The sequence below is a fragment of the Aricia agestis genome, chromosome 18, assembly GCF_905147365.1.
Source record: "Aricia agestis chromosome 18, ilAriAges1.1, whole genome shotgun sequence".
Lineage (NCBI taxonomy): Eukaryota > Metazoa > Arthropoda > Insecta > Lepidoptera > Lycaenidae > Aricia > Aricia agestis.
Window position 1 is genome coordinate 670822 of NC_056423.1, and position 22898 is coordinate 693719.

Consider the following 22898-nt stretch of genomic DNA (forward strand, 5'->3'; position numbering starts at 1 on the left):
ATAAACTTTACGGCTCTTAGTGGAGGTAGGAGGTTATTCCAGACTTTACTGGCAACGTGTCTAAAGCTTCCTCGAAACGCGGCTGAGTGGTGAGATTGAGTGATAAGCAAGTAGCTCGAGCCCCTGGTGGTCATGGACAGCTGACTGTCACCAGCCCACTGCAATTTATTAAAGAGGTATAGAGGTGTTTTATGCCTGATAACCCCAAAAAGGAGCGTCGCAAAGTGCAGTTGCCTACGATGATCCATATTGAGCCATCTCTCGTTGTTTATGTAAGGAGAAACATGTGTTCTAGGAGGGATGGTCAGACAATACCTAGCACAAGCATTTTGAACTTTTTGTATCATTTTTTTAGATTTAGACATAAGACATGGCCCAGTAACGACATCCGCATAGTTAAGTTTAGAAAGGACAAGTGATTCGCAGACGGTTGTACGTAACTCTTTCGGTAAATATTTTCTTATGTTATACAAAAGTTTTAATCTAAAGAAGCAGCTGCTTACCACTTTTACTGTATGCTTTTCAAAACGTAAATTTTCATCCATAACGATTCCTAAATTTTTCGCTTCATTGACTCTTTCAATTTCTTCACCTTTAATGTTCACTGAGAGTAACTGACTATCGCAAATTTTTTTAACTTGAGTTTTGGAACCGAGAACCATATACTTTGTTTTGGACGGGTTTAGTGCCAGAGCGTTAGCTTCCGACCATTCAAATATTCGCTTTAAATCGTCATTTAACATATCCATAGCCTGTTTTAGATTGCCTAGCTTAAACGATATATACAATTGAATGTCGTCAGCATATATATGATGTTTACAGTGATGTATGTGCTGTGTAATGTCTGCGCTGTAAATACTAAATGATTTGGGTCCAAGAACTGAACCTTGAGGTACACCCCTATCAACGTTGCACGGTTCAGAATATATAGTATTACCATCTGCGTTTCGAATTTCTACAACTTGTGATCGATTGGTGAGGTAACTGGAGAACCATGAAATGGAAATATCGTCAAAACCATAATATTTTAATTTAGAAAGTAACAAGGGAACATTTATAGTATCAAAAGCGCGCGAGTAATCTAGTAGTACTAAAATAGTTCCTTCGCCTTTATCCTGTGCACTTAGTATATTGTCAACGACGTCCAGAAGTGCAGTCGTGGTGCTATGACTTTTGCGAAAGCCTGATTGAGTTGAAGGTAAAATGTTATTATTTTCCAGATATTGAGTTATTTGTTCGCAAACGACCTTTTCAAGAATTTTAGACATACAGGGTAGAATACTTATTGGTCTAAGATCTTTAAAGTCAGTCACGTTATCTTTTTTCGGTATAGGTTTTACAATAGCTTGGTGCCACATTTTTGGAAAGGAGCCAGTTAAGAGAGAAGTATTAATAATTAAGGTTACGGTCTTAAGGCAGATATCAGAGCGACAGATCATTATGAGCATATCCAATGACAGACCATCAACACCTAGCGCATTAGATTGAAGGGATCGAAGAATTTTCAACACATCGCTCTCGCTTACGGTAGCAAAACTAAATTTTGCAGGGCCAAACGTGTTGGTTTCAAAATAGGTGAAGGTGGGTGGTGGTATTACGTTAGTTCCAGGGACGTCAAGGAAGAATTTGTTAATAAGATTAGGGTCACAAAGATGTTGGGGAAGTGTAGAATCTGATTTAGTTTTGTTCAAATTCATATTATGTTTCAGATTTTTCCACATTTCTTTCGGAGTACTGATGTTAGAATTAATATATTTGTCAAAATATGCGGCTTTTTCCCGCTCTAAGGCTCGAGATACTTCACGCTTAAGATCCTTATAGAAGGTAATGTGCACCACGTCCTTGGTTCTACGTGCTCGTCTGTGAGCAGCATCGCGTTGTTTGATCATGAGTTTAATGTTATATGTAATCCAGGGGTACTGTCGTTCTTTTGTAGTAAATGACTTAATAGGAGCTAGTGTGTCAAATAGCGCAAGGACGCTGTCAGTAAAGTATTGTGTCATATCATTTACGTCTGTCATATTCATGATCGAGTGCCAGTCAATAGTATTAATAGTATCATCCAAGTCAGTCAAGTCAATATCTCTAATGGGTCTGAATTTAATTTTTGTGACAACTGGTTTTATTTTAGGTATATTAATAAAAAACGTAAGAAAAGCATGACTACTGAGGTCAGCTATATAGTCGATAGATACTCGGTCCAGATCGGTATTCGTACAGACAAGGTCGATAAGTGTGTCTGTATATTTTGTTGAAAAATGTGTCGCCTCCGTAGCGCATTGACGCAACCGGTGAATGGACAAAAAATCCTGTAATGTTTTATAACTGTAATTATTAGTATGACAATTAAGAAAATTGATATTAAAATCACCTGTTAGATATATAAAATCGTGGGCTGGTAAGTTGGTGATAGTATCGGTAAGGGCATCTAGAAACGAATTAACGGAAAACCAAGGCGGCCGGTAAGCTGTACCAATATAAATAATTTTGCCGTTAGCCTTAAAAGACAGCCACATTTGCTCAACATTAGGTGGTGATGTGTAGCGCGTGTATGTTTGTATCGTCAAACCCTTCCTAATGTAGAAGCCTACACCACCACCGCGCAAGCGAACTGCGTCCTGTCGGGGTTTGTGCACGAGCCGGTAGCCCGGCACCTTCGGCGCGCGGCCGTCTTCGCCAGGTCTTAACCACGTTTCATTAATGGCGACTATATCGCAGTTATGACGATCCATGGCAATCAGGAATTCATCATGTCGGGATCCTAGCGAGCCGGGATTAAGAAAACCAACTTTTACTTTTTTTAGTTTAAGCATTTTGAGAAGATATAGCATGTTCTAATATACTAATCCGGTTATAATATTGAAAAATAGATGTTTTTAAAGAGTTCTCTGCGCTAATTAAAAACTTATAATATGGTATAATATAGCACATAAAATATATTAAATTACTTGTATCGTAATAATATGAAATTAAGTATACATAAGTGAATAGAAATGTTAACTTATTGTAAAGACTAGATAACATAATAATATTATACGTAATCAAAGTATAACAGAGTAGTCGCATTTTTAATTTCATAAGGATCGACCTCGAGATGTTCAGTCTAAACCTACTCACTAGTCCAGTCATAATCATCTTGAGAACTAAAACATATTGTATACTTAGAGATTTTAAAAATTTGTTTGACAGTGTATAATAATAAAAACAAAAGAATAGTAACAAACAAAACCTGACGTAGGAAGAATTTATAGAGAAGTAACTTATTAGATTAACATTAATAATTATTATTTTACGTATTTGTACTAAAGTTAGTGTTGGCCGTCGTGTAAATTTTTTTAGGTAATAAGAGCACTCTAATTCTTCTATTTTACAAAAGCCAGATTGCCTTTGAGCATCTATTAATAACAAAAAATATGCTAAAATTAACAAATTCAGTAATGAATAAAGTTTTAGTACACAAAACACGGTTTTTGCTTGAGTATTTGAAAAAAGGTATTCTATATATTTTACATAAAGATGCTGTCGGCAGATCAATTTTAAAATACAATAATAATAATATGTTAAAAATGTCTTAAAGTAGTAAGTAAAAATAGTGTTTTTGAAAACAAAATTATTATGCAGTTTGACTAACATTTGCGCAATTAAAAACCCGCGCCAGATCTGCATCACATCGTATAGAGAACACCGGTTTCCCGTCGCCCTGGCGAACGTAGATTCTGCCTCGTTTGGTCCACGAGTACCGCCACTGCAGCCGCCGGCACTCCTCGCGGGCCTGGTGGAACAGCACGCGGTTAGCGCGCGTCAGCCGCTCGTTGACGTAGACGCGGCGCGGCGCTCCGGGCGCACCCAGGTCGGCGCTGTTGAGCGTGCGGCGCACACGGGCGGCGCGCAGCAGCTCGTCGCGCAGGTCTCGCCGCGCCAGCCGCACCACGATGCGCCGCGCGCGCCTCTCCTCCGCCGCCGTGGCGTCGCCCGTGGGGGACCGCTCCACTGCGCCAACCCGCTCGGCGAACACTATATCGGTGCTGCTCAGCTGAACACCTAATTTAGCTGCCAGGACTGTGACCGTGTGTGTGGTGTTTTCGCCCGTACTCTCGGGCAGGTTACCCACGTCCAGGTCCGCCAGCAGAGCCTCCTGATCTCTGTCATTGAGCTCGGATTTGAGCTGTGAGACCACCTGCTCCAGATCAGCTACCTTGGACGACGATGTTTTCTCGACCACTTCTACTCGACGCTCCAGGCCCTCCAGCCGCTTAAGTACCTCAGTTCGCCACTCCTACATCTCCTGGCGGTACTCTCGAAGCTCCGCCATGTAGAGGGCCATCTCTCTACGCATCTCAACTACGTCGGTAAAGTCTCCCGGGTACATTTGTGAGGACGAGTGGAATGTGCTGTTTACTGACTTAAGGCCAGATAAATCACTTTGGCTCCTATCGTTTTTGTCACTACAGGCAGAACAAGACCAGTCTTTCATCTCAGCGCTAGCGCCGACACATTTTTTATGATAAATTCCCGAGCATGAACTACACTTAGCGACATCTTGCGGCTTAACAGACTTGGCGCATGTTTTGCATTTATTCATCCTTGAAAATGTTATTAAAATTGAAATTTATGGACCTTTATATGACGTAGTACCAAGCACCTCGCATAGATGGCGCTTTTAAGGACACGGTTTATCGATATTTATTATTTTTGAAATTAAAATTAGATTAAACTAAGCAGTCAATTAAACATTAATCACTTAACACATATGCCACCAACAACATTCACTGCGTTATATTTTAAAGTACAATATTGATATTAATTTTTATTGTTATTACTTTTTTTGCGCGCGAAATGCACTGAAAGTCACTTTCTAGTTCTTGAAGGTTATAACTTAAAAAATATTATTTTAAAATCTAACACAATAACGCTATTTTCCCTTTTTTCTCTCACTGTTAGGTTCTTTGCAGGTCTAATTTGAATAATATTAACTTTATTTGCGAAGTTGCACTGTAAAACTATTTTTTTCGTATTTTTAAACGCGGAGTGAAACTGAAACAATGTTGATCGAATGGCGCGCGCGCGGGGGATGATTCGTCCTCATCATGAATCTACCATTAAAGGGATGTAGTCTGACCTAGTTTCACCAACTTCTGTTTGTTAAATCTTAACGAGGCATTTCTTAACATACCTTACAAATTTAGACATACCTAATATTGGGGATAGTCACAAGAAAAATCTAGAATTAGTGGGAAGGTCAAAAAAATTTGAGGCAATATTTGTTTCTTACTTTGTTGCCTATATAAACGGCATGCCTACATCTTAAAGCTATTTTTTTTTAATTTTCAAATGTAGAATTTCGGGACTTTCGGGATTATTCAAGAAAATTCTAATAATTTTCATGTGTTACTGTTATTTAGTATTGAAGTACCACATAACATAATTATGAAGAAGTGTTTGCATTAAGTTTTTCGTCCCACCTACTAATTCTAAGATTTTTCTAGTGACTACTCTCATTTATTTGTTAATTTTTTTGTGAATTGAAACAAATTAGTAGCGGTAGCCCCATGTGCTCATAATAGTTTTAAGGGAACACCGATTGCTGTGAAGATTTTGTTTTTTTTGCGATGTCATCAAGTCAAAGTGGAAATTCAAGTTAAGTTTGATATTAGGTACCTCTAGAGTCTAGGGCCTATACTCTAGACAATGAAATTAGATAATTATATTTAATAATATTTATTTACACAATAAATTAACTTTCGTCGACAGTCATTTTGTCGCTGTCTGTACTGTCCTTAGCACCGTTTTGGCTCTGCTGTGGTTTTTCTGTAAAAATAAATCATTCATCATAAAATATTTTCCTTACTCTTTACCGGTTATAAAAAGCTGTTTAATAAATACGTTAAAAATATTTTAGTATATTTTAGTAGTCCGTGTATAATGCTGGCTTCTCACGACGCGTAATATCACGAGCCGCTCCGCGCCAGCTCGAGCCACGCGCCGTATGGAATGGCTCGAGGTGGCGCGGGCTGGCTCAAGCAGGCGCGTCCGATCCGATTAAAGTTGGTAACTTCAAAGGCGCGGCTCGGCGCGGCTCGAGCGGCTCGTGTTATTACGCGCCGCGTGAACGTGTAGCGCGGACTCGCCTGTTGGCTCGTGCTCGCTCGTACGGCTCGGCGCGGCGCGGCTCGAGATATTACGCGCCGTGAGAAGCTAGCATAATACTCACTGCGTATGAATGCCGGCGGAAGCGTGGCAACAGTGAGGTAGCCGGTATGTCCGGGGGTGCTGGCCGGCCACGTTCCCACCACGTAGCTCTTGTCGCTCGACGGTTTCTCCTCCACCGGGTTGTCAGCACTCTGAGGAAGATAAATTATTTAGTATACCTAGGCAGTCCTGGATTTATAAAAAGGAAGTAGATTTAGCCGCAACTTAGGGGCGGCAGCGTCCTAGGGGGGCGTCGATTTCGTACATGGGGCGGCGAAAATGAAGTGGTCCACGCTCATAAAAAATATAAATCTGGCACTGATTATAGTATTTAGTGAAGAATAACAACCAGGTTGTTGATTATGTTTTAAGTTCTAACTAAATTATCAGTTTCGACATCGATATAAAAAGTGTATCGAACATGACTAACCACTTTTAAAAAAAAGAAATAAAACTTTATTGTCTCATAATAAATACGGATAGGAACAAAAATACATAACATTATCATAGTAGACCACGGTACTCAGCCCTCAGGACCACAGAGGTGATAATAATACGTTGAGAGTGTTAAACACTGCACATGTAAGCGGCGTATGTCTTAAATTAGTTATGAAATCGTTGATAACGCGGCGGCAGTAATAACAGAGGCGGCATGTGGAGTCAGCTGTTGAAATACCTTTGTGATGCCGACTGTTATGTCAAACTTTAATATGCAATATCACTACAAATCATTGAGGATTCCTATAGGTACTCTATAATTACATAGGTTGCCAAACTTCCTCCCAAACCCCTTTCAAATCCAGTGGACCCCCTGAAGGTGGAACCTTTTGTAGGCAGGGTTACCCCTCCTCCTGGATACCTACTTATCTATGAAACTTTCTATAATTTTATGTAACAGTCGCTTTACTTCTTAACAAATTAATTATCTTTCTATGCGTTCCGATAACAAAAACCTATTTTAGTTCTTCACTGCAAACCAAATTTATTTTCATGGACCACTTACGATTGCGTACCCCCATTTTTTGTCACGCTCGAGGGCGCCAATAGCACATACGTAAAAATTCCCAAAGTGCACTGACCTCTATTATACAAGTACGCTGGACTTATGATACCCTTTAAAATTACTGGCAAATTACGTCAGATTTATCATTTAGTTCTCTTCCCCCGCATTGGGGGCGCTGATTCCGCTTCAAATAGGCACAAAAACAGTTGGGTATCATAAGTCCAGCGTACCTAATCTAAAGCCAAAATCCGAAATGTTGCACACGTCAAGAATATTGACAGAAACGTTGTGAAACGTCGAACTAAACTTTTCCTTTACTATCTATGTCGGTGCTGCACTCTAGCGTGCAACATTGCAGTAATATCCTACTGGATGTGAAGACGTAAGAGCACAGGACCTAAGTCAACGTATCCATGATGTACTTCACCTTGACCGGGGGGATTATACTGAATTGTGCGCGTTGTATCAACCGCAAACGACGACCATAGATCTAGGAAACGGGAAGATGGGGATACAAAAGTGAACGCTAAGATGCAGCTATACAAGCCTTCTTGGAGTTCTTGCCGAGTGATCGAAATCAGAAGTAAAAGCGAGACCGCTCTAAAGCGACACGACACGACACGACGCGACACTGCACGTTCTAGAACGTCAGTTCTGTATAACGTCAAGTGTCGCGACTCGCGTCACGTCACTGCCACGTAGTGTCACGTAGTGCGGTTTTAGCTTAAGGCGACACCTTGATAATTTGGCTGTAGCGATATCGATTTTTCTCAGCAATGACTAAAGCTAAGAAATTAAAGTTCATTGTCAGTATTCATCATATTGTCTTTGTCTTTGAATTACCCATAGCATAACACGATTGGTCAATTTGTATAACACAGAAAAATCAATCAAAAATACCTCTGTAAAAAAAGGGATTCCTATTTTGCCAACAGAGGAGAGTGATTTAAGCTTCCAAAAGTACATAGATTGGTTCAAGCATACACTTTAATTTGCCCATAGCTTATATGAAATGTATTTATAGTTTTTAAATTACACGACAAAAACCATTTTGTCGCTTACGCCCTTTCCATTTTTTTGCTGTTCCATTGCTTGTTTTCTATGAGAGGCCGCGCCGGCCTGTCATAGAAAACAAGCAATCTAAAACATATCTTACACGGTTTTTTTACTTTCACGCGGCGTCACCTTAAGAGGAGTCCATACCGCCCTTTTTTCCATACAAACGTTGTCCCCTGTTTCCTCCCTGGATAATGCTAGTAGAGTTATAATTTTTTTCCTGAATATCTACGGCCACTAATACGATGTCCCTATGTTTTCTTTTTTTTCATAATTTCATTATTAAATAAGATATTAACGTTCTAAAACCCAAAAAAATGGCCAGATTTTCCACTGTGTTCAAACGTCCAGAAAACAGATTTGGCTAGATTATACAAAAAAAAAACAAAACATAGGAACACAGCTCAAGCCTTTTTTAATCTTTAATGAAAAAAGTACTTAAATCGGTTAAGTTTTGGAGAAGGAATCAGGGGACAACGAATCGTTGATTTTCTGGATTTTCTGCAGTTGTCTCTATCGCGTTCTGCGGTATAGGCTTGAGGTAAGGGAGACAGCTATAGATATTACACGTGCTTTTTTTTCATTTCTCTAGCCCCTGGTGTATCCTCTTAATGCCTCTACGTAAAGCGTCATTTGACACAGCTAGATACTTCTAGAAGAAACAGCCATTAACAATTTAGCAGTTGGACCGCTAATTATTTTTGGATAGCTTATTTTGTTTTTATTGTATTTTAATTTCGTCCCCCTAACGGAGTTAGGGCTTGGTAAACTAGTATGAGAACGTAAAGCGCTGGTGTTTTTAGAGACAGGCATGTTTTCTATTCACGTCAGTGACGGATTAAGACTACGTGATGCCCTAAGCAATCCATCTCTATAGTTGACGTACAGATAGGGGGGCCCGCCCCCTATCTGTACGTCAACTATATAAGAATCTGTCTTTAAACCTTTACCGCCCCAAAACATTAGTTTTATCCTAGAAACTTTTTTTGGTGTAGTTTTTGGTGACGTGAGAGTGAGATGTGAACGTGCCCTACGGACGGATTTTTTTGTGCTTCCTCTGGTGCCCCCTCAGACGTGATGCCCTAGGCAATGGGGATTGTCCATTTTTTTTTAATTTTGCTCATTACAAAAACATTTCGAGGAATAAGGTCAGTGATCGTTTTTCTGTATATAAACGAAAAAAATACCCATTAGTTACTTATATTTTTAAACAAATATGTTTAACCTTAGTTTGACCTTCAATGGCGTTAAATTAGCAATAAATTCGACCAACATTACGTTTCGAACTTTTGGTAAGCTTCTCGTATCAGCTTTCACATAATGAGAACTTGCATTTGACGAACCAGCCATTATAAATAAGATTGAAATGAAATTTAAAACATACTGCAGAAGTCTATTGGCCGCCGATGATGACGTCACAGCGAAACTTTAAAAATTTATTGAGAAAAAACTAGCCAATGAATTTCAAAATTATTTAATTTATATTCTTAAAATACCCTATTTTAACGAAAATTTTAAAAGTACATGTGATTTTTTTGGACAATGCCCATTGCTTAATTTGATTAAGGGTTAATCCGCCACTGATTCACGTTGACAAGAGTAACCAAGCGTACAAGATCCTTGTCTTTATGCACTAGGTGATGATTGTCGCTCAAACATTTTTGAGGTGATTTCTCATCTGAGCGAAGTTCTCTGAGTCTTTCATGCACGATTTTTGTGCTCTTCTAATTTAGCTATTTTTGATTTTGTACAAAATAAAGGCTCTGTCTAGTATTGAGCTAGATCTGTAGGAGCGACCTTGTATTATGTTTAGAGGCAGCACGTACCGATATCATAGTTTTTACGATTAGAAAAAATATTTTCAATTATTTTTTTACAATTATAAACTAATCGTAGCTTATGTAATGGGCACATCGGTCGTCGGCTAAATAGTTAATGATAGCTTTTATCATAAACACCACAGTTCACAGGCATCATGTAACAAAAATGATTTTGAAGTTTCTTAAACTTAGATATCAGTACTTATCTAAATAAAGGTAGGTATAACTTAAGCTCTAACCAATAACCATAATAGACAGATTGAATATTTTAATTGGCCGCCAGATTTTTAGGAAAACATAAAAATGTTGATTCAATAGACAATTGACTCCATGTAAGATGAAAAAATATTAGTTATAGCGTAACATTGCTCAGATATATGAATGATTAACATAATAAATATATGAATTAGTGATTACTTAACTTTAATGAAGATTTTGACATAAGCTCCATACATTTTTTCCATGTCAAGCTCTTCATTAATTTAAAGTTAAGTCAGCGTTAAATGTCTCTGACTGCGATCGATGCTACGCTCAAAAACTCCGTGAAATATTCACGTATTTCATTTATTTTAATAGAAAAGAAAAGCGTTGTAAACGACAGAAAATATATTATGATAACATCTGTCCATTACTGAACAACAGAATATAAAACCTTCTCCTTTTTTTGAAATCGGTTAAAAATAGGGATGTCAAAAGGAATTCAATAAATTTTTAGAAAGCCTAATAGATTATAATGATAAATTACAGCTAAAACATATCTAACAATGTCTGTTTTCACCCAAAATTAGATCAAAATCGATTCATCCGTTTACTTTAAAGCCTGTCCATACCGCGAACTTTAAAGTCAAAATTATGACTTTTTTTGACACTCAACCAAATAATAGACAAGTACCTAAGTCTTAACAAGTTAAAACAACGAAAGTGATCGTTAAGGGTACAAAATAGAAAATCAGAAGGTTCTCTAGTGTCTATAACATCCATATTCTATACCAATTTGTGGAGAATTTCGTCGTAATCAAACAACATAATTCTCTAGCCACGTCGCAATTCGCAAAGCACCGTGAGTCTGCGCGAATGCAATTACGAGTTCAACTTTTGCTCTCTATAGTGAATTTTTATATTGGTCCTGCTTTAGGACCTTAATCCCTCATTAATTCTATGGAAGGTTAATGTAGTGGGAAAACTTATATTTATTTACACACACTCTGTCTGAAGTTAAGATACAAAGTAGAAAAACAAAACGTATCTAATATTATTTTAACCAAATTAAGGGAAAAAGAGGCCTCGTAAAATAAATTTAGGAAAAAAGTTCAAGAAACTTTAATTCTTGTTAGAAGTACAAGAAGAAGAAAAACTGGTAAATTCAATAGCTTCCAAACAAACATGGGCGTACCCAGGTTCTGGGCCAGGGGGGGGCAAATTACCCAGGTTCTTGGGGGGAGGGGGGGGGGGGGGGGGGCAAATTACGCAGATTCTGGGCCAGGGGGGGCAAATCAGATTTTTTATAAGCTAGTTGTTTATAAAGAACAAAAAATTAATAATTTTTAGTTGTATTGCAAACAAATGGCAAAAATTCGTTATTTTTATAGAAGAAAGTACTAGATAATATACTTAGTAGGGACGTCAACATGATCCAGGGGGGGGGCAGCTGCCCCCCCTGCCCGCCCCTCGGTACGCCCATGCAAACAAAACATGGTATAAATGCCTAGTTTTGTTTTATAACACTTGTGATACATTAATAAAACCACAATAAAAAAAAGATTAAAACATAAAACCATCAGTGTCAACACATAGCCTCTTACGGTGATGCGTAAAAAAGAATAAAAAAAAGAAATTTAAAAAAAGAACGGCCAGTAAAGAGGCGCATTAAGTAATGAGATAAGAGAGATGGAGGGCCACTCGGCGGCGCAGTCTTTATTATTTATTGACACTTAAAGTAATTACCTTAGCCCGTGCCGTATTGAACTGGATTTGGATCTTAATGCTGAATCGGGTGAAACGAAATAACGCGCATTGTTGCGCGTTATTTCGTTTCTCCACATTAGCGTTTAAGAGGCTTACAAACGCTGTCCCCTGTTTCCTCCCTGGATAATGCCGCTAGAGTTATGATTTTTTTCCTGAATGTCTATGGCCACTGTTAGCATGTCCCTATGTTTTCTTTTTTTCATAATTTTATTATTAAAAAAAAATGGCAAGATTTTCCTGTGTTCAAACACCCAGAAAACAAAACTGGCTAAAATATACAAAAAAAAAAACATAGGAACACAGCTCAAGCCTTGCTTTAATTCTTAATGAAAAAAGTACTTAAATCGATAAAGTTTTGGAGAAGGAATCAGCGGACAACGAATCGAAGATTTTCTGTTCTTTTATTAGAACTCTTGTCGTGTTGTGTCGTGTGCGGTGGGAGACTTGAGATTGGTGAGACAGCAATACATTTTCAAATACCCATTTTCAATTTCTCTCGCCCCTGGTGTATCCTCTTAAGAGTCCGCGTGCCATCGCAGTGGTCATACAAACGTATTACCAAGATAATTTCCCATACGAGAATATTTACCATATTTGAGTTATTATTCAGCTTAAGATAGTAATTACCTCGGTTCCTGTACAAAGATTCACTGCAAAATATTTACATACCAAAAATATGAACGATTACAATATTTACATACTAAATAATCGTTCATATTTTTTGGTACTTATGTAAATATTTTGCAGTGAATCTTTGTACAGGAACCTAGGTAATCACTATCTTCAGTTGAATATAATAACTCAAATATGGTAAATATTCTCGTATGGGAAATGATCTTGGTATTACGTTTGTATGAGAATTGCGATGGCACTCGGACTCTTAAATTCAGACATAGGGAATGTTATTATTCAAATATTTTCGAATATTTTAAAATAATATTCACTTATAATACCACAAGAGCTTCAAAATTATCGGATATTTCCCGATAGGTTCGTTGCAAACAAATGAAGGATTCAAGTTTTTCAGGTTAAAAAATCACTCGCGCTTCGCGCTCGTGATTTTTCCTGAAAAACTTGACGACTTTATTTGTTTGCAGGGAACCTTGAGGGAAATGCCAGATAATTTTGAAGCTCGTGTGGTATTCGGGGGATTATTTTTCCGTCCCAAATGTCGGCCAATATAATTGCACCATGAGACACAATTGAATTCAACCTGTCAGTTTGACGTGTTTGTCTTTTATATATAGCAACTACCAGAGAAAATTTTCAAAAAATTATCAGTATAATACCATGTAGGTTGTACCACGTGACGTCGAATGGTGCAATTCTATTGGTCGATATTTGGGTCGGAAAAATAATCAAGTATATTCGAATAATTATATTCCCCAGTCAGACATAAATGATACGAAACATAATGAGACGATGCTTTAAATAAACAATTCTTAATTGTACTTTTATTAAAGCAGACATAATTCAGCAAAGTAGCCAGGCTTTCATTGACATAGTTCAAAGTCAAACTTTTCAAAGTGCAATTGTAAATTTAAACTTAAAGTTAATGTACCTACCTAGCGGAATAGAGCAACAATCTCGAGCTGTCAAACGAAACCGAAATTGGTTTCATCTGTGTGTAAAAATATGTGTACTTACGTATACACTTACACAAGCATGATTGAACATGATTTCTATGAGATTTAATTGTCAACGTGCAGCACGTGCAGACTGGACGTCAAAAAAAGAGTGCTGCTGTCATGTATCACACGTCTCTTTTTACCACGCAGTGTTACCGATAGTGATATCTCTCTTGTCCAGGCCTTTGTTTCTCTATTCCGCTAGGTATATTAACTTTAAGTTTAAATTGCAGAGCCTTTTTTCAAAATCAGACCTGATTTGTCTCTCTTAAGTTAACCTAGAGCGCAGCGCCAAATCACTAAAGTGACGTGATTTGATCAATTCAAATTCAAAATACGTGGGAGAGCCATGCTTCGGCACGAATGGGCCGGCTCGACCGGAGAAATACCACGTTCTCACAGAAAACCGGCGTGAAACAGCGCTTGCGCTGTGTTTCGCCGAGTGAGTGAGTTTACCGGAGGCCCAATTCTCTTCCCTATCCTCCCCTTTTCCCTTCCCATCCCTACCCTCCCCTATTATCCTATTCCCTCTTAAAAGGCCGGCAACGCACCTGCAGCTCTTCTGATGCTGCGAGTGTCCATGGGCGACGGAAGTTGCTTTCCATCAGGTGACCCGTTTGCACGTTTGCCCTCTTATTTCATAAAAAAAAAAACAAAAAAAAAATATATATTTATTTGCATGATTCAACAATTTCAAATTCCAACACTTCTTATTTCCAACAAGTTGTAAAAGTACACAGTAATGTATAGCAGATAGCTATTTTGCTATGCGAGCATTCAATTAAGCAACTCAGCTATACAAATCGACCTGTTCTTACGAGTACAAAACTCTATCAACTACAGCGAAATGTGTTTATGATATCATAATTTTATTACGCACTAAATGATGAACCTAGTAGCTCACAAACCTAAATTACTTAAGTCCACTCGTGCTGTCGAAAGAACGGGCTCTTTCTACTCGTAAAATGTCTCCAGCGTAAGTGCCCCAATGGGTGCTATATAAAATCATCATGTAGAGTCTACGAAAATCAAGAAATAGAGCTTTGTAAACATTTATACAACAAAATGTCTATTGTTACTAGAACCCAAATTTTATGTTTAACACATTTGAAACATGATTATAAATTAGTGATCTTACTATTTCTTGAAATTAACTTACTTTACTAAATATTATCACATACTATCTGAACCGTACCTATAACATCAGATATAAAAACCAAAAACATTTTACTCGTTATTAATAGAAAATAAACATTTCTTTTTTACGATATCGATACCTACACTCATATTTATTCCCAGAAAGTGTCTGCAATATATTTATACGAAACGTTTGTAAGTGCTCATCTTTTGTTGCGAAATCATCAACCATTTATACTAAACGTAAGACTTCGCTGGATCCTAGTTTGAGGAGTTACCCAACTTGATAAATTATGACGACTGTCGACTACAGATGTGTAGGTACTACAGATGTGTTTATAAATTCTGCAACTAATCTTCTTGGCACTCGCAATTATTATTCATTTTGTCAATGCCTCAGAACGTACATTGGATTTATTGCTAAATGTTGCTTTTTAGCAACATCACTTATATTTGGCGTAAGAAAACTTAAGTCATGTTGCTAGATTCCTTGCGCAGATATCGCACAGGAACTGTTCAGTACAACAACACAATACAACCTAGCAAGAAGCAGGTATTTAAAAAAATAAAGCCGCACAGCTTTAGCATGTCCCTCGGGCTTCCTGAGATTATTTCATAGGTTTTTCGTGGTTAAATACCGCTACCGTCAACCCTGGTGACACAGAAGGTACTGTAGTCGGAATGTGTGGTGGGCCAAAGTCTTTTAAAAAAGGGAAGTTCATAAAAACTCTTTGAACCCAGTAGTGCCGCGACACGGCGTTAGCTTTAAGCCTGTAAGGTTCTGTCAACCCCGATGACGCCCGTAACTCCGTTGCGGCAAAATCCGTTTATCGCGCGGGAACCGTCCTTTTTACAAGATAAAAAGTATCCTTGTCCTTTCCCGGGACTCTAAGTATATCCATACCAAATTTCAGCAGTGTTATAACTTTATAATTTTTATTATTTAACTGTAGATACGTTATTGAAAACAGCCGTAAGTTTCTAGGTAAGTACTCAAATATTAGAAATAAACTCCAATACTTCCAAATCAGACTCTGATCAGCTGCTCGTATTCATCATGTTAATTTTAAAATTTTAACTGACAATTTTATAATAAGCTAAAACCTAAAAGTTTATGTAATTTGCTTGAAGCAAAACGTCAAAATATAAAGTTATGAAATCGATAAACGGCACACATTGGCCAGTTAAGTTAACCTGCGCTTAAACGGAGTATATCTTACATTGCGATGTTCGGAAACGCACTTTCTTAGTTTATCGAACCAATATCGCTAACGAATAGATAAACTGCCGTTAAAAGTTCCTCAGAAACCGGGCATAATTCAGCCACTCCACAGAATTCACATTTGTACAAGCTACTGTAATTTAACTAAGTTTCTATTAAACACATTAACTTATAAGTAGGGAATTATATTGTAAAAGAAACACAAGGCCGAATATTTGTTCGTAATTTATTTATTTGACAACTATGAACTACTTTGCTACATATCCACCAATAGGAGGGTGAATTTGTGTACGAATTCGGACATCTACCGGTCCATAGCATTTGTATGACTCGAGCGATCTTTACACGAAATATTTCGAGTGTGAAGTTTTGAGAATACACAAACTATTAGCAACAAATTATATCGTGCAGGAAACCGGTCTCAAACGCTTCAACTCCCAAGCGGCCACATGTGGTGTACGAATTGGGACATCTATAACCGGTCCCACTGTTCGACTCGAGACACCGTTCGGCCCCAGGTGCGCGTGGTCTATAATGGTTGCATACTAAGGTATCAACTACCTACCATAAAAAATATCATTTGACTATCTCGATGGCAGCCGCGGCCTGGCCGCTGCGGCTCGGCCGCCTATTATCGAAGCAACTTACTTCTCAGAAGTAATGTCAAATGTGTGCCTTACGCTCTGGAGTTAAGGTTGAATTTGTTATGTTCAATTTTGGTAACATTGGTGACCCTGTCGTGATAATGATAATGATGATGATGAACATGATGAATGTAATTTGCATAGTAGCTTATGCTTTCAGTTCTTAAAACAGCACCGAAACCCCCAAACTTGTATCTATAAGGAATCCGGAGTTCTCTTAGTATCTTCGGAACCATAGTATACCTCGTTGCGAAATCTTGCGTTTTGGTAGCATATGCTTAGGATGCTTCTCATAAAACCAAAATCACCATATGTTTCCATATAAATTTCGAGGAGTTCTCTCGATTACTCATGGATCCCATCATCAGGTCACCACTTTTGTGAACATGATACCAAATTGAAGTGAAACCTAATACAACAAAACAAAAATTTCGAAAATCGGTTCACAAACGGCGGAGTAATTGTTGAACATACAAAAAAAAATTAAAAAAAAAAAAAACTCCACAGCCTGACCTCAAATATAACCAAAAAAATATAACCTCCTCCTTTTTGGAAGTCGGTTAAAAAGAGAAACCCTATGGGCTGTCAACGCGATGTATATCGGGCGTGAATCAGGCCGGGTTGCTGGTTTGATTGACGAGGTTGATTGATGGTTGCACAACCAGGTACAAGATCATTGGGTTATTATATGGTGTAACAAATCTAAGTGATAATACTGTAGGTTGAGTTACATGTGTTGTGTATACAGAGTTCACTGTGAAAGTAGCAGGGGTGATGGAGCAAATTTTACGATTTGTTTGAGTAAGCGCCTCAGCGTCATGAATGAGTCCATAGAGAAGTTAAGAAAAGAGTTACACGTTTGGACCTAGCATATAAAGGTGGCTTTCCGATCACCGCGGCAGGCGACTGCGTCAGACAATGATTCAAATAACAAGGCTATAATATAGATTATAGGTTTTATTTTCTACCGTCTACCGACAATGGCCCACCGACCGAAACAGTGAACTTAAAATATATTTTCATACAAATCATGACTCACAAAATTACGTTCGTGTGAATCGAACAGGACTTTTGTATGAAACTGAATGCAGCAGAATTTCTGCCAGCCGAAATTCTGCGACTCACAACTCACAAATTACGCTCGTTTGGCTTCACCCTTAAGGTTGAATGTGAGGCGTCCGATACCCAAAATTCTTAAGTCCGTTAAAAACATACGCAGTACGTTTGATTGTTAATAATACATCTGCAAATGCAAAACAAACACGAGCTCAGACGGTGTAGCGTCGACAGACGTTTTAGCCAAGTTTTAGCGATAATAAAGACATCCAGCAAATGACCGACTGATAAAGTTCGGTAGCCGGAACGTTGTTTATTGGCCCAAACATTACTTTGAAAGTACGAATTCGAAAGAAAAAAGCAAAGGTGATTTTGTTTAACAAACTAAGCGCTTGGTCAAATGACATTCGCTGGTTTCGATAAAAATGTCAAAAATGTATGGTATCTGACATAACGCATCGCTGTGTCATGGCGCTTGTGATGCTTTTTGTTAAAAAACCCGTATATTTTTGATTTCTTGTTCCTGTCATGCGGATCATCGCCTGATTTATCATTTCATACAAGGTATGAAATGATAAATCGGGAAAACACCCGCATGCGGACCAGATCTGTGAGCTGGCCATATTACGTATGACAGGAAAAGCGCAATTTTACTTTGATCTAATTGTAAACTTTACAAGTTGACTAAATTAACGTGATTTTAATTACTGCATGCATGATGACTATTTTTTTTTCTTATCGGTAATTGAAAAACACTTAAAAAATAGAAAGATTGTTGAAAGAATTACTCTGATAGCTTAAAAATTCACCAAGATATGACAATTTAAATATCTCATAAAAAAGACCTGCCCGAAATGCTCCATACAAAGTGCTACGAAAGTATGACGTCAGTCTTTCGTAGTTTGTACGCATCGGGAGACAACTTTGTTCGACAGGTATATTAAATATTGCGTTTATGAATGTGGTTTCATAACAAAAGTTGCTTTTAATTGCATAAGTTATCAAATTGTATACAAATATTAAGAAATGTAATTGAAAAAAAATCGACTTGAATATCCAACTTTGAAGGCGCATAACAAAAAAAATACAAATGCTATCAAGCTGAAATTTTGGGAACACTTATTTTTTACCGTGGTTTCTTTATTTTATTAACAAAATTTGCTAATCTTCAAATATTAGCAAATTTTGTTAATAAAATGACAAGGTCAACCTTGTCATCATCCCTATTGTATGTACCCCTCACGAGGGTTTATTATTACTGAGGGTATTTACCCCTCAGGAGCAATACCTCGGTAGTGGGAATCGCAGACACTTTTCAATTTTATGCGGCAGCCGGCTGCCACTTGGGGATTGATGGGTTAAGCATTAATAAAAAAATCTGCTAAATCTCACAGCTGTCTATATTATGCTCACTATACTTTTTTGGTACGAAGACAAAACTCGTGGCTATGTGGTGAAAGCATCTCTTTACTACCAATCTATCACCACTGCCCGGTACTGGTGATGATGATTGCAAATGTCACGGAACCAACGAAGCATATCGCCATTCGGATACCGTTTTTGGACCACTCGATGAAATATTATATTACTTTCGGCTACTGAATTTTTAAAAGGTTAAGTACATCCAAAGAGTTAAAAAGGTAGACACTAAACAGGAATAATTGAGGCAAAATATTTTTTTTAAAGAATCATTATTTACGCTTGAAAAATTGGCTTTGCGGTTATTAGTAAATTAGAACATTAATTACATCAGAATTTCAGTTCTCAAACTCCATTTACCGCTCGGGGACCTACAAATTACAATATCTCGAGAGAAAACCTATCCTAGAATGTCCTTTCAGGAGCTCTAAATATCTACTAATCTTATACCTATTACAATCGCTTTAGCGGTTTAAGGCGCTGTGGTTGTTGCAACTACGTAAAATGGGATTTTTAAAACACGTTTTTAGTAAAGGAAATGTCATTATTTAAGTATAAAATAAGTACCGTTTTAAAATTGAGAAAATTTCCTATACGCAAAGGTATATCAGTACACAATTTGAAAAATTCTGCTCGAATTAGAAAAAAATCTTAGAGATGACTGTTATAACGCTGTTTTTCATAATTAAATCATTTTATGGCTAAATTACACACTTTCTAGAAAAAACAAAAAATGTAGTACCTATATGTGTCGTAAGTCGTAACCTAACCTAAACGATTTGATATATTTGATTTGTGTAATACTAAAAACAAAAGGTTTTTACTCCTATTTTCTATTTTCAAGGAACGCGGCGAGCGCGTAACAGCCACTGTACAAGGCGCACTGATATGAATGTTATTTTAATGTCCTTAACGTCGATATTCGTACTGACAGACATCGACCTGCTAATTTTAGGGACTACTGGGCCTTAAGAGTGAAGAAGAAATTACTAACTGTCTGTTTGTCTGTCTGTTGCCTATCCACTATTTCCTTTTGTCTGTTCACTATTTTTTTCGATAATTAAAATTGAATTATATTAAGTGTAGAAATATATATTTAGTCAGCCTTTGTTCATCGTTATTTTAGCCGTATCTGACACATTACAATATCTGTGTAAGTCAATATAGCGGCACTTAGCTCATCACGTCAGATCATACGCCGCGCGCCGGCGGCTCCCGAATTTACTGTCAAGCCGACGCGAAACTCAAAGCTGATCACGCGGTTCGCTTCATTCAATTCGCTATATTTTACTTTTTTTTTCAGGCGAAACTGTCGTTTAATGCGACGAAGATGTAAAAAGAGTGTATGTCAATAATGTTTTCATAATATATTTACTGTTAAACAGAATTAGATTTTATTTTACTTACATGAAAAACTTAGAACTGATATCTGAGTAAAATTAGAAAACAGAGTAGATAGTAAAAATGAGCCGATTAAAATTTTTCACTAGAAGTAAATAATGGAAACATTTTCCTGAAAAAATTTACGGTTTCCGATCAACAAAGAAGTCGCTAGCAACGTCTAGTTGTGTTTAAAATAAAAATAAAAAAGTTTTAGCGGAACCCCGAGAGCTATACCACGAAACCTAATGTTGGTTTTTTTTATAAAATAAGGGGGCAAACGGGTCACCTGATGTAAAGCAATTTCCGTCGCCCATGGACACTCGCAACATCAGAAAAGCTGCAGGTGCGTTGCCGGCCTTTTAAAGGGTAATAGGGTAGGGGAGAGTAGGGAAGGGAATAGGGTAGGGGATTATGCCTACGGTAAACTCACTCACTTAGCGAAACACAGCGCAAGCGCTGTTTCACGCCGGTATTCTGTGAGCCCGTGGTGTTTCTCCGGACGAGCCCGCATAAACGTTTCTTATAAACAAGCAACCCGCCCCGGCTTGGCATGGGTATAAGTTATAACTATTAAACAAACATTCCAAAAGTTTTTGAGGACATGAAGTTACTTGAAACTTATACGTTGATGAAAATGTTGCTTAAGTAACCTTTTTTAATTTGCACCAAATTGACAAATGTGGATTAAGTTGAAATCGTGATGTGCGATCGACGCTTTAATGATGTCGTAATTGACGTATTGCAGGCGCCGAATTGTGAACTGATATACACATTAACTTGATGCACGTAAGTGCTTAAATATACAGAGTGTAACTTTATACGTGGGAGAGCCATGCTTCGGCACGAATGGGCCGGCTCGACCGGAGAAATACCACGTTCTCACAAAAAACCGGCGTGAAACAGCGCAAGCGCTGTTGAGTGAGTTTACCGGAGGCCCAATCCCCTATTCCCTACCCTACCCTATTCCCTTCCCTTCCCATCCCTACCCTTCCCTATTCCCTCTTAAAAGGCCGGCAACGCACCTGCAGCTCTTCTGATGCTGCGAGTGTCCATGGGCGACGGAAGTTGCTTTCCATCAGGTGATCCGTTTGCTCGTTGCCCCCTCATCTCATAAAAAAAAAAAAAGTAATAATACTTTATTTATATTCATATTTCTTTATTTGCTTCAAAAGTGGTACATTTTAGAGCTGGGGTCACCAATTAGTTTCGCTGGGGGTCCGTTTTAAGACATGAAGCGACCTTCGCGGTCCACACATTTTATATAAAAAAATTTATTAAACAAAGGTAAGTTAATTACGAAAATTACAAAGGTATTTTAAGGTATCAATGAGAAAAGTAACCATTTTTTTTGTAGCTAATTATCTCTCTGAGCTCTGAAGTTTGGAGTGAAATATTGGTGCTAGCTATAGATATTGAAATTAAATCCTGGAGATGTTCAAGTCCTAAGATGAACAAAGATCATCTTCGAACATGCTTGGTCCGCACACAACAGGTCGGCGGTCCGGATGCGAACCGCGGTCCGCCATTGTTTTGAGTTTAGGATGTATGTGTCACTTATGTAGAGTTCACTGTAAATGTAGGAGCGCTGAAGGAGTTACTCTAGACTTCTGTGTTTCATTGAGAAATGCCCCAACTTGATGAATAGGGATTACGCAGATGGCGCTACAAGCTAATACTAAATACAGTAAATAATCCGACCAAAATCCGACATGCTGCACAAGTCATGATATCATAATCTTCATCCTATCAAGCCCCATAAGGATACCGGTGAACGCGACAACAATAGAATAATAATGACGTGGGAGAGCCATGCTTCGGCACGAATGGGCCGGCTCGACCGGAGAAATACCACGTTCTCACAGAAAACCGGCGTGAAACAGCGCCTGCGCTGTGTTTCGCCGAGTGAGTGAGATTACCGGAGGCCCAATCCCCTGCCCTATCCTCCCCTATTACCCTATTCCCTCTTAAAAGGCCGGCAACGCACCTGCAGCTCTTCCGATGCTGCGAGTGTCCATGGGCGACGGAAGTTGCTTTCCATCAGGTGACCCGTTTGCTCGTTTACCCCCTGATTTCATAAAAAAAAATAGATTTCCAAGAATCCGCGATCGAAGGATTAACACGTTGTCAAACATCTTACAATTTTTTTTGTTTACTGTCTGAGCTGGTGCCGCCTCCACCGTGAAAGCTTAGCAGTAAGATATCCTATTGGCTACTTTGACACTGTACTTCGACAAAAGGAACATAAACACATCCTAAACTATTATCATTTATCACTTATCTTATCACTTAGTTACTTATCAGTTGACACTTACTTATCACTAAGCTTTTTACTTATCACTTAGTTTTTTCACACCCTGTATAATAAGTATGGTTAGT

The 22898-nt window shown here is 38.1% G+C and overlaps 2 protein-coding genes across 2 annotated transcripts in view; both read right to left on the reverse strand.

The window, feature by feature from the left end:
* Positions 1-3613: 3613 nt before the first annotated feature.
* LOC121736175 lies at positions 3614-4565 on the reverse strand. The gene is made up of 2 exons (XM_042127262.1): positions 4557-4565; positions 3614-4252 (listed from the first exon to the last, which is right to left on the reverse strand). The coding sequence occupies exons 1-2, from the start codon at positions 4563-4565 to the stop codon at positions 3614-3616; spliced, it is 648 nt and encodes a 215-aa protein (XP_041983196.1).
* Positions 4566-5719: 1154 nt separating this feature from the next.
* LOC121735805 (tRNA (adenine(58)-N(1))-methyltransferase catalytic subunit TRMT61A) overlaps positions 5720-22898 on the reverse strand; it is a 98525-nt gene continuing 81346 nt past the window's right edge. The window contains exons 6-7 of the mRNA XM_042126766.1: positions 6212-6341; positions 5720-5808 (exon numbers count right to left, since the gene is read on the reverse strand). Of these exons, the coding sequence (XP_041982700.1) occupies positions 5735-5808; positions 6212-6341 (204 nt within the window). The 3' untranslated portion in view covers positions 5720-5734. The remainder of the gene's footprint in view (positions 5809-6211; positions 6342-22898) is intronic.